We start from the raw sequence: 15,704 nt of genomic DNA, 5'->3' as shown, positions 1-15,704 counted from the left end.
CACACATCTTCATCAGGACTGAAACTTCCATGCACCAGCACACCCCAAAAGAGTCAATGATTAACCTTTATGGAGGCCTAAGACACACTGATAACACTTTGTTTATGTATAACAGTGTGTTCACATTGTTTGGAATGATTACAAAGGCAATTAGGAAGGATCATGAGGCCAATTAACTCAGACTCACTGGACCGTTCCTCCGGCAATAACAGGAAAAGTGTGAAGCTGTTAAAGACACAGCTGATCCGTGACACATATTTTCAGTCATGTCACTGGAGAGAGGCGGACTGAAGGATTCATTCCAAGTTCTTACATTTCAAACACCTGCATAGTTGCACTGTAATAATCCTCACTTGTGCCACTGATCTTATGTTTTTTTTATTATTATCATAATTGAAAATGAAAACGAGCCACGTGTTACCTGTGGCACCTGGTTTGTAATGACATCAAGTGTTTGGCATTGAAAAGGCTCCAATCTGTTCAGGATGAAGAGGTAGTCATGCGCCCTCCAGCACGAGAGCTGAGTCAAAACAGACGCAGAAAGACAGAACAAGACCGGAACCTTAAAATTATTCAAAATAAAAGCATTTGAAAGCGAGTATTTTGAACAGAGTAGTATTTTTAACACCAATCACCAAAAGAAAAAGACGAAATCTTACAACAGATTAATGCTGTTGTTACTCTGATTTTAACATTGATGCACAAATTTGAACATTTTTATAAACTTATGCTGAATTAAAACACTGTGTTGCACATTTGCACACAAATACATTATAATTAAATCTAAATATTATTAGATTAAGAAATGTAATTTTACTCAATATCCCTCATGGAGATTAATATTCTTCTTCTTCTTCTTCTTCTTCTTCTTCTTCTTCTTCTTCTTCTTCTTCTTCTTCTTCTTCTACCTCACACTTGATGTAGCTTGCCATCTGTAAATAGTGACATCATGTTGGTAAATAAATGGAATGAATTAATCTACTTGAAAATAAACATGTTTATCGATCAAAAAGGTAGGTGATGCGTGGCACAATGCTTCATTTTATTCTTTCACGCGGTTTACACTGCTACATCCTCAACAGGTTTACTTTGAAATACTTTAGCGGAAGTGGCTTTTTCACATTGTGGCACGCTTGATGCCGTTCTCCAGTGTAGATAACGTGGGGCTGCTGTCTGAGCGCTCACACACTGAGCGCAAGTGATGGAAGACGAAGTCGGTCCCTGACGCGAGTATCGCTCACCTGGCGATTTTTTACAGCTTATTTCTCTGTTTTTTCCCCAGATCTTTGTTTATATAAAAAATAAAAATCCTAATCGCCAAGCTGAACTGAAGTTTAAACAGGAGGTGGACTCCGGCGGTAAAGTTCAATATCAGTTTCTATTCTGGCTACAATTTGTTTTTGGGGGAAATTGCGCACCGTTTGTCCAGGATTTGAGTCATGGCAGAGGAGTGAGGCGCCTCTCCAAAATGCCTGTCAACTGGAATATAACTTTTCCACGGCGGTCCTATGGAATATAGTCCGATTTTACACAGTCTACATGTTGTGCCATCATCCCACGTGAAAAACAAACTCTTTGTGTTCTGCATTATGCTGTCCCTTTGGGTGTACATGATTTATTGTTGTGTTGGCTACTGCTCAACGGTGCCAAACCTGGCGTACGGCGCGGGGAACAGACTCGAAAGCGCTGCAGAAGTTGACAATCAGGAGTCCTCTCTCGGGGCGTCCAGGGACTTGCTGAATAACGAAAACGATTTGGACAGCAGAGGAGAGGAGTGGGATGAAATTAGAGGCGAGGCGAAGACGTTGGATGATAATGCCATGTCAGGTTTCCTCAATGAATCGGAAAGTAAAAAGTTGCCCCAGGCGATCATCATCGGGGTGAAGAAAGGAGGGACCCGGGCGCTGCTGGAGTTTCTGCGCCTGCATCCAGACATCAGAGCGGTGGGAGCGGAGCCGCACTTCTTCGACCGCAACTACGACAAAGGACTGGAGTGGTACAGGTATACGCCGATCTGTTATTTTCAAGCGTAAATCCAGAGGGAGATGGTCAGCCGAGCTCTGCTGGGCTTCATTTGTCCTTTTGCTGTGGGCATTAAAGCACCTAGTGCCTTGCTCAGGGGCATCTCATGTAATTATGGAGACTCTGTGGAAGCACTGAGTCCAGAATAAAACACATTACTGTAACAAATATTACTGTTCTTCTAAAAGAAAAATACTTAGCAACTACCGTTAAATAATGTAAGTTATCTAAGCTTTCATCTTTTAAATAACCACCAGAGCAAACACTTTTATCTGCATTTTATATAAAGACTTTGCTCCTTTAAATCTCTATTATGTAACCATTAACTTATACTACGCCCTAATTAGCTGCTATATTACATTATCTTGACAAGACGTTTGGTAACACCAAAAGAAAATTAGAAAAACAAGATAAGATGTGATTATCAGCCGTGAAATTTGAAATTTTGGTACGTTTCCAGAAAAAGATATCATGAGTACAAGGTGATCAGATAATAAGAAAAGAGAAAGTGAGAAAATAAAATGGCGAGACTGTGAAATGCAATTCAACAAAGTTATTTTTACTGACTCAAATGATCCTGCTGGCAGATTTAACTTTTTTTTTTAACAAACTTGAAAGACTTTGAGGTGAGGTTTGACTGCTGTGACTTTATATTAATTTTTCAGTTTTTAAATTCCACTATATTACTGTCTTTAATAAATTGACGATGCTCTCTGAAGCACATGTTAAAACAGAGAATTCGCAGCAAACAGCTGTTGGTGTGTTGTTGTTGATAAAAATAAAACTGAACCTCAGCCAATAAAACACTGTTGATGAGGAGATAAGTGTGACCTCGGGTGATAATAGCACATGTAGAATACAAAGTGTTGATATACCCATTATGGAAAGCAGGGCGTTAGCCGCTGCAGGTGTAATCAAACCTCTGATGTCAGCGCACTGCAGGTCACAGCACTTTCCCTGAAGACTAAAACTTTGTTTGCATTTTAGCTCAGACCTGTTCATTTTAAAAGCACAATCGATTCCCTGCTTGTTTGCATAACCTTCACTCCGAGTTCCTGGAATTTTTCCACATCTGGATCTACATCTCGGATCTAGACTCGCCGCGGCCCTCTGTCAAGAAGGGGGCACGAGGCGGAAGGCGGAAGCCGTGCTTCCATTTAAATTTGACCTGAATTCTGGATGCAGTTCAAAGAAACAGCCCTTGGTTTATAGTTTGGAGTCAGCAAGTTGCATCACGCCGTCATCCTGGAGCAGCCAGGAGCGCGATACAAGACTATGAGTTCCAGGGTATTGATTCAGTGGCAGCAGTTTGTTTTGATCTTCAAGCCAAACAGACGTCAGTGTCAAAGGCAGAGACGAGGGATCTGAGGCTGCTCACATCCTCAACATTGTCTATCGTAACATGTTTTACTCTCTTCTCTGCCATGGCAACACTTGTCCTTGTACCTCGCTTCTCAATATGCAAGCTCTATAGTATTGACGCAACTGCAGTGTTTCACAACTTCCTTAGTGGAAATAAATGACAAACAAGATTTATTCGTGGAAATTATTGATCTTTCATGTTCCTGGAAACGGTGTGGCAGTGAGTGCTTTACATCAGAGAAGCCACATTGTTAATAGTAAGAGATACTGGTGTTTCAAGTGTCCATTTGACTGATCTGAGGGATTAGCAGGCAATGTCAAAGGATCTAGACACTGTTTCAAAGCTGGCTCCATAGCGCTACAATAGGGGAAGCGAAGCATTGTTCAAAGGACTTCTCGCTTAAGCTCCTTTAAGAATTTCCGGACAGGTTTAGGACATTTTTTGGATGATCAGTCTGTGAAGAGTGATCTTTTGTCCATCACTACAGACTGAGCAACAACAACAAATTGAAATCGTCCTCTATGCTTGGAGATTTTTGCCTTCAAGTCCCCGTGCGCGTTTTTACAATCCACAAGTGACGCACGAGGAGACGATGCATGTTGGGAGCGAGTGATGTCTAAAAAGAAGAAGAAGCCATCATTAACAGACAAAATGAAATGTTTTGTCGAAGAAGCGGATGAATATACAATTGAGACATGCCAGCTGCTTGTGCGCAGTGGCAACTGCATACCAAACAGGTAACCAGTGGATGTGGAAAACTTTCATCTTGAGACATGGAGGCTTCCTTTCCCACAGAGGTGATCGCGCTAATTAAAACATCTCAGCTTGAGTTGTCACAGTGAGAGCACTGTGCCACAGATTGACCCCCATACAGCAGAGCGCCATGACATTGAGTCCGCCCGTAATGATCATTTAGTGGAGCTCAGAACACCTCGCATGGCTTTGTGGTGGAGCCCACCTTTATTGGATGAACCCACGCAACCCTGTGCCGGCTTGCCGCCCTAATAAATTGTCGTCAGCACACCTTTTTGGAGCCTTTTTGATCAGAAGTAAGTCTTAAAGATGAGCTGAGAGCATAAAGCCTGATGAAGATGAATCTTGATTTGTTTGTATGTTTCACTTCATTGCCCCCGGACTAATGGCGTGCAGTGGTGTGGGGGAAGAGGAACAATCCTCTGGGTGGGCTTATCAGCTCCTGTGGTGGCATTGAGTTGTGCCCATGGCATTTGTCTGCTGTGATTGGTGCGTCCATCCTGCTGGAGGTCTGCTGTGTCCTTCCTGCTGGAGCCCCACATTGAGGAGAGGCCCCAGCACAGCAGGACACCAGCCACAATACAGCACATTTTCACCCATAGGCAGAATAAGAAAAGCAGGCAGATGATTGTGCACACTTACTCACACAGAACACCTCCTTGGCCCCTCCTTTCTACTATAGCAGCATCCCAACTTCCTCCCATATGTCTAGTCCAGGCAGCTTAACTACTCATCTACTGAATGCATGCTCAAATCAAGGTCTTCTGTGTTCTATACAGTGGATGTGAATTAATTGCAGTAATTGTGTTTTTCCTCTTGAGGATCCACATATAGAACAATGAGCGGCCTTCTTACTAACTCACTGAGGGTGTCAGAGAAGACAGCGTAATCCTCCTCAGAGCCCCAGGGAAGCTTACTGCAGGCCAGTGGCAGATAGAGGGCAGTAAATTTAAAGTGAGTCTTTAGAAAGCGCAACAGTATTATGGAGCTCAATGAAAGGGGATGCTGGAGAACCCCTGGGGTCTGCATTAACCCTGACAATAAAAGAGCAGACAATTAGTGTGAAACATGTTTTCTCTGGCTTCACTTTGTATGCAAATGTGCTCAGAAGGGTGAAAGTGCCCTTTGACGAAGCCCAGCAGGAGTTCATCAGAGAGAGCATTCACTGGAACCTGCCCAAGAAAAGACTCCAACGCTACACTTAAGCTTTTGAGGCTGAAAGTCAACTTTCAGAGATCTCTGTGTGGAAAGTTGTGTTTCCCAAGAGTAGGTTCATTCGAGTCCACTGGTGGCTTTTTGCTTATTCGACACTTTCAGCTCTTTGTAGGGACGCAGGGGGATTGGTGCAAGGGAGAGAGCTCTCAATATAGGTATCCCTCAGCATAAACTAATGTGTCAGCACACTGGCAGGAAAAGAAGGGAGAGCTGCCTTGATAAAGAGATGCTTCAAAGAAATAATTCACACATGCTAGCTGTTGTTTCAAACATTCCTGAGATATTTCCACAAACCATAAAACCCTGCACTTTCAAACTTCTCGTCCTGCAAAAAGTAAACCAGACTGTCAGACGGCTCCTTCTGCTGGACTCAAATGATGCAAGCGTTCCTAGAATAAGTCTAGTGGATTGTCAGTACTGGTAATGTGCACCTACTCTCTGTATTCGGGAGATTGAAGATTTAATTTGCTGCAACAACCCCCTGGGCTTTTGCTTGAGGCAATTTGTCAAACCACAGCACTTATTACAGCACTTTGGAAACACTGAAACAAAACAAGTTCACTCCATTATATCCCCTTGAGTTGTTGACTTCCTCATCTCTCTCTTTTGTTGTATCTTCAGAGAAAATGCGCCGTTTCCTGCTTCTATCTTTCTCTCCACGGCGGAGACTCTCTGACAGCAAGTCAGAGCAACTTAAGAAAGCACCAATCTGCCTCAGCCATCTTTGTTTTGCTTCTTTGAAGTCTTGTTTGCTTTTGCTGATCCTTTCAGACCAGAATGCGTCTGTGGGGGATTATCTAATTGTACCAACCTCTACATAAGTTGGAAACATACATTACAGGCAAAGAATGGGGTTTCCTTCTCCTGTTAAATGAAAAATGTAACATTATAATTGTGGATGCTTCAACAAAGTAAAAAAAAAAAAAAAAAGCCCATATTTATGAAATGAACAAGTTTCAAATAAAAGCATCGCTGCTCATATTAGTTTCACAATAAGAGTGCAACAATAAAATGTCATTCTAGTATTATTTCTGACATATTCTTTCATTTAGCTCAATAAAACCATGTTTGGTTCCATTAACACGTGAGTTATAGTCACCTGCTCTCTTGTTTCCGTTGGCTTTAGCTGATTCTTTCACTTTTCTTTCTCTGGAGGCAGTTTCTGTTCTTTTGTTCATTCAGACTTTCCCACCACTTTATTTCAAGAAACTGTACTGAAGCTCACTTGATTATACAAGTTAGTGTAGACTGACTCTGTGTTGTCACCGCTGCAGCTGCTGACTGGTGTCTTTTACTCTTCTCTGAAGTTGCTTTGTCACACCCATTCAGAATTTCCTTTGCACTTTGCCGCGTTCTTGCTGGCTGGGTCATTTTTGGGGATTCCGGTTAAAAGCGCTGCTAATAGATTTGATGTTGTGCTCCCACAGTCTTTTTTGGTTTTTCTTCCTTGTCAAAACCTGCTGCCTGCATTACCCACAGTTTGACTCGCCCTCCTTCAGTTTGGTTGGAGATCTGGGTGTGTTATGCTATTAGCGGCTAATGTTTTCTGGCGCTGCTGCTAGCCTCAAGCGGAGCTGAGGGTCAGGCTAAAGAGGTCGGGCAAGCTCGCTTTTCTTTCTAACCTCCATTTTTTTCATTTTCAAACTTGAGACCTTCAGCCCCATCTGAGGCAGCTCATTAGATTTTCTCCCTCTGGAGTGATAAAAAGTTTTATACTTTTTTTCTTTTTTTTATTTTATGTGTAAAATCGATGCAGATCCCTTCAGTGGTTCTCTGATGGCTTGTGTTTCTATTGCTGGCACTGGATCTCCCTGTAAGTTCATCTTGGCTCATGTAAACAACCTTCATTTATGTTGGTTGTTTCTTGTCTCTTATCTTTAGAGTCAGAGTCACACTTGTTGATTACACCCTCTGAGCTGCCGTCCAGAACAGACAAAAACAATCTGTTCACACTGAAAGACATTGCACGGGTAGCTCTGTAGAGACAAACCAGACATCCATACATACTGATATTGAATTTACTATGCATCACCGACTCAGATGATTCACAAAGAGTATAAGAAGAGCCCGTGTGATTGGTTTAGCATTGTATAGTTAGCATTTTTCCACCAGCACCACCCTGATAAAAAGTGCTTGCTGATTCTATAAACAAGTGACTGTCAGAACTGTTACGTGTTAATGCAAGGCTGACAGTTGTGTGAGGGAAGCCAGAATGGCTCACGCACTCCTCCTCCTCCTCGTCCTCCTCCTCCTCCTCCTCTCTTCAAACCCGGCCTGTCTCTATCAGACAGCCAGGTGGCCTTGAGTTCTGCATACTGACAGTAATAATGGAGGATGGGAAAAAGGCATTCTCTGCACTATCATTGTCGTTCAGGAATGCTGTTGAGATAATGAAGGTCCTGACTGTATAGCGCAGCGACGACGACTTTCACACGCATGATAAGATGGGCTGCAGTGACCGAGGACCACCTTCCCCAAAGGTGCTTTCTTCTTTGATTTCTGTCTGGAACTCATCTCACAGTATATTGGGCTGATTATCATAAGTGCCTGCATGCCACCACCTCTCATCCTGTCTTTGAGAAGGGGAACGGTTCCCACAGTCGCCCTCTCAGAGCCACAGTGTAAGATTAGAGCCCATCATGACATTAGATAATCCTGAGCTTTTTTTTTCTGGAGCATTCCCTTGTAGCTGTGGTCTGAAAAGCTGAAATATAGATGCCAATTAGAGTCAGTCAGCATAATACTGCGGGATACAAAAAAAAAAAAAGTAAGCCTTGTCGGAGTTTTCTGCACCAAACTTGTTCTGTACTTTGGCGACCTCATTACTGAGGGCCTCATCCACGCTGCAGCGTTGTAAATTCCTACCTTTGAACCGGCTTCCTGATAGCATTGAATGTAAATAAGGCACCAGCTTTCAAACGTGGCAGCCAGTTTAATGGACACACCTGACTGCCCAGCAGACAAAACACAGGCAACTTATGCAACACAGCACTCCTGGATTAACATCTGTCTGAAGGTCACAGCAGGAGCGATGCATCTTCTGCTACTGCTACAGGAAATTCAGACACAACCTCTGAAGTGGCCCATGACTTAAAATTTAGGCTTAGGCTTCTGGGTCGGGGGGGGGGGGGGGGGGTCCAACCTACGTGGTCTGCATCCCCCAACAGTGCACCTGATTCCATCTAATCCTCTCTATACACCTTCCACTCCTTCCTCTCTTGCTTTATCTCCTTCTTGTAACAATCTTCCTCGCCGCCTCCCTCCGTTATCTCCTCAGCCCTGCTGTTCTCCTGTGAGTTTAACAGGACAGGTTAGAGGGCAGAGGATGTTTATGTGCATGCACAGGCATCAGTATAGATTTATTTTTAGTGCACCAATTATAGGTTGAAATTCTTCAAAGCTTAGACTCCTCGGTTTATGACTTTTCAAAATACATTAAAGGCCCACTTAGATGTTAAACTAAAGCAGTCTAGACACATGCAAAATTCATGAAGGGGCAAAAGTCAGCACGCTGTGGCTCAATTCTAGGGAGAGGACTATTTTTTTAAATTCTCTTGAAGCTGAATGATGATGCCTATGCATGGCTGATTGATAGATGAGGATGCACTGAAACCTATTGGTTCCAGGCGACATTGTTTATTAAGCAGAACAAATTGTGAGAGCTTGCTACATCTGCCCCCCTAAGGCAACTCTCTCACTCCTCGCTCAGTCAGAGACGTTCTCCCCCCTGCTCTATCTCTGCTAAGATGAATAATGCATGTGTTTCTCACACAGATTGTTTTGCTCGGGGACTAAGTGGAAAGTTTGATTGGTAGTAAGTTTTTGTGTCCCTTGAGGCCCCAGAGAAAGGCCTACAGTGCTCCTCTTGTGTGTATCCAAGAGATCCAAGGATAACTGCAGGGGGTTCTGATAGAGTTGTTTGTGTCTCTCATACCTATTACCTTGATTAGATTTGTGGTTCTTCCATCACATACAATGTCGGCGAGGGCTGTCAGGGAGGGAAAAGTGCAACAAATGTGCAAGACCTAAGGCCTCTGTACAAAGGAAGGAAAGAGCAGGCGATGTTAGGTGATGAAATTGCATAAGGAGAACACTGTGTGTGTTTGTATGGCTGTAATGAGGTATGGGTGATGCCTACTTTTCCCACAATCACTGCAGCTTTTTTCCCAGTGTGCTGCGCAGTCAAAACCTGGCAGACCATTTTCTGCTCATTTCCACCACATACATTTGTAAGATGAAAGCTGCTGGGTTTAGAGAGGAATATTGAGCGTGTACCAACAGATGGTTGGAAATTATTGTAATCACTTTAATGACATGGCTCCTCTGCTTCCCCGATGTTCGATTTAGATCAACCGCTCACAATCAGAATATGAGAATATTACCAAACGCTGTAATAATTGAAGAGTTACATTTTGACTAACTAGAACAACATGAGCCGTGTCGGAGGCTGATGTTGTGAACACATTTAGCATCATGGCTTATATTGATTTCTATCCTCACATGTAGTAGAAAAAGAGATATCTACACACTGCTCCTGCTGCTCCAGTATGAGACGTACCCTGATGAGGGACTGCAGGGACTAAAAAAATCAGTTTGATGTACTCAATAAATAAATCTCTTGAATGCAAGAGCTTTTGTGAGGCTAGAAAGCACATAAGACATGAGTGAGTGAGCTCATCCCCAGTGAATTAATACTGGATGTGCCGGGTGTATTTTTACACATGTCACAAAAAGCTGCACACATTAGTCAAAGTGTTCACAGCTAGAGGAGAGTTCATCATTTTATCTAACTGCATTCATACTTTAAATAGGTTAACATACATTGACTCAATCAAATGAAAATGGAAATTAATGTTACCAAATGTGAAGTTTAAAATGGTAAATCTTGGCGACATTATGAGAGAAAAGTTGATTGAACTCTTATTAATTCAAACTCTATGTAATTACCAAGTCTGCAGTCTGTGGCAGTGGTGGAAAGTAACTAAGTACATTTACTCAAGTACTCCACTTAAGCACAATATGCTTTATTTATAATATAGCACATGCTTTTGGACTTTCACTCACAGAAAGTAAGATTTTGAAAGGAGGACTTTGATAGACTGGCTGTTTTTGCTTCCTCCACTACAGGTGTGCTGTAGTGGATTACATTATAAATTGTTCGAGCATTTTCATATAAAATACACTTTAATTCAATATAACCTCAAATGGCTGACATGAAAAGTTGCATAGAGTTGACTCAAAAACCAACTACACTGAGTTGCGCTCAACTATATGGGAGTCTGTGTTATTGTTCTCATCACTTGTATTTCTTCTTGGATTAACTACTCGCCATTGACTCTCATTGTCGTGGCCACATATATCCCTCTCCCTCTCCCCCTTTCTCTGCAGAGACAAGCCAGCCACCCAGTCAGCCAACAAGGCAGTCGACCAGCCTCTAATGCTCTAGCGTGTTTGGCTTAGTCCTAATCCCCCTTGGCTCACTTTAGCCATTATCCAGTCAGGGCTGCAGTTAACAGGCTATATTATGATCAACCAGAGCCATCCAGGGTCAAGAAGAATATGCAGTTATGGGAACAGACAGCTCCCAAGCTTTGCATTTTCTCCTAAGGAATGCAAAGGCTTCTCCAAATCTTCACATTTCACTCAAAATTACTGACAGATATGAGGAGAAAGGTGCAGTCATAGTCATCTGTCTTGGCATGACATTAAAGAGCATAATACTGCCTATTCACAGCTAAACCACCCTTTGTATGATGTAATGAAGGTGTGGAACGTTTCAATGTGAAGACTGTGCGGTTTGAAAGAGGATTGAGGTCTTAAGGTAGATTAAATGCAGCAGCGGGAGATGAATGTCTTCCTTTAGAGTTTGTATTTAGAACATGTCATGAACTGTGTATTGTGTTCACATGCAATCACAGATGATTGATAGGACTCCTGCTCTACCTACCAGTTCCTGTCACTTTAGGCACACTCACAGACTCCGTTAGCGTTTCTTGTGATGTCTACAATTGTCTTCTTGATGATGATTGACTTGCTCCTGCCTGACAGTGCTTTAAATGTGCCATGGAGCTTCTGTGCCAGTGTTAATCTCGTCTTCTTGCATGGGACCTTTTGAAAGCAGTCGTGGAAAGATGAATCAATGCCAGAGCTAGCAATAGACCTGCTGGTCCACTGGTGTCAGGGTTACATTTTTCCTCACCTGGGTGTGAAGAGCACGTTCTCACTTCGCAGTCGAGTTGATAATAAATAGGCACAAAGAGTATGAATATACTTGTGTACAGGTATTTGTGACTGTTACCTACATGATGAATATAACTTAACGCATGTAAATTTTAAAAAGTCAACTGATTTTCAGATCCATGTGGGACACAAACCCCGGTTTCCTGGGTGAAGGTCCTGTGCTTGACCCATCCATCCACCTCGACCTCCTCCATACTTGTTCTTTGTCACTCTTTATACTACGCCCATCCATCCTTATCGCCCCCTGCTGGTACCGCACCTTCATACTTTCATACTTTTCACATCCGGGCAAGACAAAATGTAACACTTCTACGTTATCCTCTTGTAGCTCGGAGGGTATATTACAAGCTTTGGTGCATACTATCGTGGAGTAGAATATAACATGACACAGAGTTGTTTTTGGTGCCAGAGAGTGCCTGCAGCACAAATGTAAATCGCTGTGTTTATGTCCTTTGCAGGGAATTGATGCCCAAGTCATCAGACGGCCAGCTGACCATGGAGAAGACCCCCAGCTACTATGTTACCAAGGAGGTCCCTGCTCGTATCTACACCATGTCCAAAGACACAAAGCTCATTGTAGTTGTGCGGGATCCCGTAACCCGGGCCATCTCCGACTACACCCAGACTCGCTCCAAGAAGCCGGACATCCCCTCTTTCGAGAGTCTGACCTTTAAGAACATGTCAGCAGGTCTGATTGACACCACATGGAGTGCCGTTCAAATTGGCATGTATGCTAAGCACCTTGAGCGCTGGCTCCAGTACTTCCCCATGGAGCAGCTGCTGTTTGTTAGCGGAGAGCGCTTGATTAGCGACCCTGCAGGTGAGATGGCTCGCGTCCAGGACTTTCTTGGGCTAAGGAGGGTGGTCACGGAGAAACATTTCCACTTTAATCCGGCAAAAGGCTTCCCATGCCTTAAGAGACCTGAGGGGAACAGCAAGCCGCACTGCCTGGGCAAAACCAAAGGCAGGACCCATCCTAATATTGACCCAGAGGTGGTGCAGAGGCTAAGAGACTTTTATAAACCCTTTAATAGCAAGTTTTACCAGATGACTGGTCATGACTTTGGCTGGGACTGAGTGGAAAACTATGATGACAGACTCATATGGTCCCTCGTCTGTGTTTTTATAAGTTTATCATGGAGATATTGTTATACATTGTATGTACACTATTTGGTGGATGTGTAAAAAGTTCAGAAGTCTATTTTATGATAATTTATTGTTACGATATTAACTCACTAAGCTGCCTAGCCAGGTTCATTCATGATCCACCACACACAGTTTTAATTCTCGTTAAGTACATGAACATTTTTCTATAAGCACAATGTTTTTACGGGTATTATGAGCAGGGTCAGTATACTTTTTTTTTTTTTTTTTTTGGCTTCTTGAGGATAACCACTACTCCTCCTTTGACTTTTTGAAATTGCTGCTTTCGCTTCACCTTAAACTGAACGAGATCCAACTTTACAAACAACTGGTAATATCCCCTTAACATTTGCCTGACCCTCTGAAGTCTGTGGACCCACTTAACCCGGTCGATACAGGCCTCAGCTGATCCAGTGCCACTTGCCAGGTGGATCAATACAGTAATAGCTCCTCATCATGTCAATTAGACCTGAGTGATGGCACTGCCTTGATCTCTCGAGCGGCGTAATAAAACATGGATCCATTAATGGTAGTAAGTTTATGGTTGACCCTTGAGCCAACTTCAAGTTAATATAATAAGATAAATTTCCACTGCAATATTTTGACGTAACCACTATTTATATAATTTCTACAAAGGAATGTGGATCCGGATCCAAAGTAGGGTCGTCTCACGATATTTTGGGATGTTTTTATCTGTTTTCCAACAACCTGCTGCACAGGCTTCAGAATGCCTAATCATTTAATGGGCTCTCCCAAAAGAAAATGATTCATAAGGCTTAATCACATTCATTGATCTGTACTGAAATGGCTCTCATTGATCATCCTGTACAGCTTTTTTGACCAGAGGTGATACTAGATGTATTCATGATACGCTTACCCATGATGCACCAACTGACAGAAATAAACATTAGTCTAAATCTTTGTAGATTCAGTGCGAATTCAAATGAGCCTACCCTGAGACAAAAATTTCACGTTTAAATTTCATGTACGGTTGAGTTTTAGTCAGCCTTTATAAACATGCATTTGTTGGCATTTTAACAGACGTCATTCCATAAAGATGCACTGCAACCCCACTGAGGCACTATGTCGCTGTATGCATCGCTTTACAAACACGGGAACGAAGCAGGTGAGACTGAGAAGTGGAGTAAAAGGTGCAGTCATGTCATTTTTATGAAGTAAGAAATAAATCTGTTTTACCAAAATCATGAACAGTCTTTGGCTTCATATTCTATTAAAATTCTTTTTCCGTATTTATTTTATGTCATTGCTCAACTTTAACTCTGACCTTGTGTGACTCGTTAATGCACTGCTCCCGCCTTACCTGCACAGACTTCTGGATCCCTGCAGGCAAAGGTGCACCGCTGTGTCTAATTCACCATCTTGCACATTATTACGCTAACGGGCTAATTAGCACAGCGCTGTTAACTATTTTTTGCTGTCTCGGCCACCCCGCTGCCACCAGTAAGAGTGTTTTGTTGCCATGACCCCCACAAACACAAAACAAAGTGTCAGGTTTCTCATCTGGAGACAAGTGACATGTGAAAAACACTGGCATTCTTTCATGTCCCTGGGTGACACTTAACACGCCACAATATGAAGCGAGGTCAGGTTTCTGTTTGAATGTGTTCATGTGGATGTAAACATGAACCACCACCTGAAGCAAAAGTAGTCTTTGTCGAGCTGCTAATGCTGCTGATGATACAATATTCAGTCGCAGAATTACACAACACACACATTTGTTTTTATCCCAGAAACAGGTAGTGTCTTCTGTCAATACATTCCATCATATTTTAGCGATGCGCCTCAGCTTGTCTTGTCTTGTCCCAATCAACCTGTCCCATCCATCACGCAGCACGGCTAACCGCAGAGCTAAAGGTTATGGTCAGATATGAATCGGCCCGCTCTATTAACAAGCAACCTTTATTTAACTCTGCAGCAAAACACACTCATTTACCTGAGGTGATGAAGCCAGTCTCCCTGGTGGCAGGCTAGCAGTCTGATCGCTCAGGAAGCGGCTCCCTTTGCAATTACAGGGATAGAGGAGGGGTGCTGTAATTGCTTGACTCCCAACTGGGGAATTGCTGTTAGCACACATCCCCCCAGGCTGTTGTAAGGGAGGCTGCTGTTGTTTGAAGGTTGGGAAGACAAGGAAAATAGACACCTGGCAGCCCTGAGCATCAGGCAACTTCACACATTCACTTGGCAGCCACCACTGGGGAATAGAATCAGAGCTGCTCAATAAAAGTGAAACAAAATAAAACATCACAGAACAGCAGGCTGTTTGGTATAGAGAACAAATGCACAGAAATTTGGAGTTTGGGTGCTGGCAGCAGGATGAACTGTAGCCTCATTATGATGTCAGTGAAAACAATGCGTTTTCTGCCAAAATGTCAGTCATGCAGGAAGTGAGTTAAACATGTTTGGTCTGTGGAAGTGATTGCAAGTCATTCATCCACTCTACATGTGACTCGATTGTGAGTCACTCCTGTCAAATCAGTGATTAAGGACTTTAGTCAGGTTCTCCAAAATCACGCTGTGAGGTTAATAATTCAGCCTTTATGTGACATTACAGGCAGCGAATGACAAAGAGAGGGAGACAGGAGGTGCTGACATGAGCGGAGGTGCCAGACCACCAAAAATATATCAGGTGTATCACAGTGTTTGCATATGAAGGTAGAATACTTCCCAATTTAGCTGAAAGAATGAGAAATCAAGGCTGAAGACTTTTCCTAAGCAGCCCTTTTTCTAATTTTTGCTTTTAATTTTTAGATTTATTTTTATTCTTAACATTTTAGTGACTGTACTTCATACACTACATGCTTTGCATTATATAACTTTTCTTTATGTTAAATTGCCCTTCTTCTTCTTCTTCTTCTTCTTCTTCTTCTTCTTCTTCTTCTTCTTCTTCTTCTTCTTCTTCTGTACTGTTTTGGACTATAAAAGACACCGTAGAGACAATATCAAAGAC

General features: G+C 42.7%; 1 protein-coding gene across 1 annotated transcript; it reads left to right on the top strand.

Annotated features, from left to right (window-relative positions):
• The first annotated feature begins 1,183 nt into the window (after positions 1 to 1,183).
• Positions 1,184 to 13,935, top strand: hs3st3b1a (heparan sulfate (glucosamine) 3-O-sulfotransferase 3B1a). The gene is made up of 2 exons (XM_070981848.1): positions 1,184 to 2,002; positions 12,052 to 13,935. The coding sequence occupies exons 1-2, from the start codon at positions 1,509 to 1,511 to the stop codon at positions 12,668 to 12,670; spliced, it is 1,113 nt and encodes a 370-aa protein (XP_070837949.1). The 5' UTR covers positions 1,184 to 1,508; the 3' UTR covers positions 12,671 to 13,935.
• Positions 13,936 to 15,704: the final 1,769 nt, after the last annotated feature.

This window comes from Chaetodon trifascialis, chromosome 15, assembly GCF_039877785.1.
Source record: "Chaetodon trifascialis isolate fChaTrf1 chromosome 15, fChaTrf1.hap1, whole genome shotgun sequence".
Classification (NCBI taxonomy): domain Eukaryota; kingdom Metazoa; phylum Chordata; class Actinopteri; order Chaetodontiformes; family Chaetodontidae; genus Chaetodon; species Chaetodon trifascialis.
Note: the sequence above shows the minus strand (reverse complement) of the source record. Positions and strands in the feature narration are given on the sequence as shown.

What these genes read in the sequence shown, in the direction of transcription:
- hs3st3b1a (XM_070981848.1), top strand. Translation starts at nt 1,509, where the DNA reads ATGGAATATAGTCCGATTTTACACAGTCTACATGTTGTGCCATCATCC. An exon ending in AAAGGACTGGAGTGGTACAG is followed by an intron (nt 2,003 to 12,051) that starts GTATACGCCGAT and finishes TGTCCTTTGCAG; the next exon opens with GGAATTGATGCCCAAGTCAT.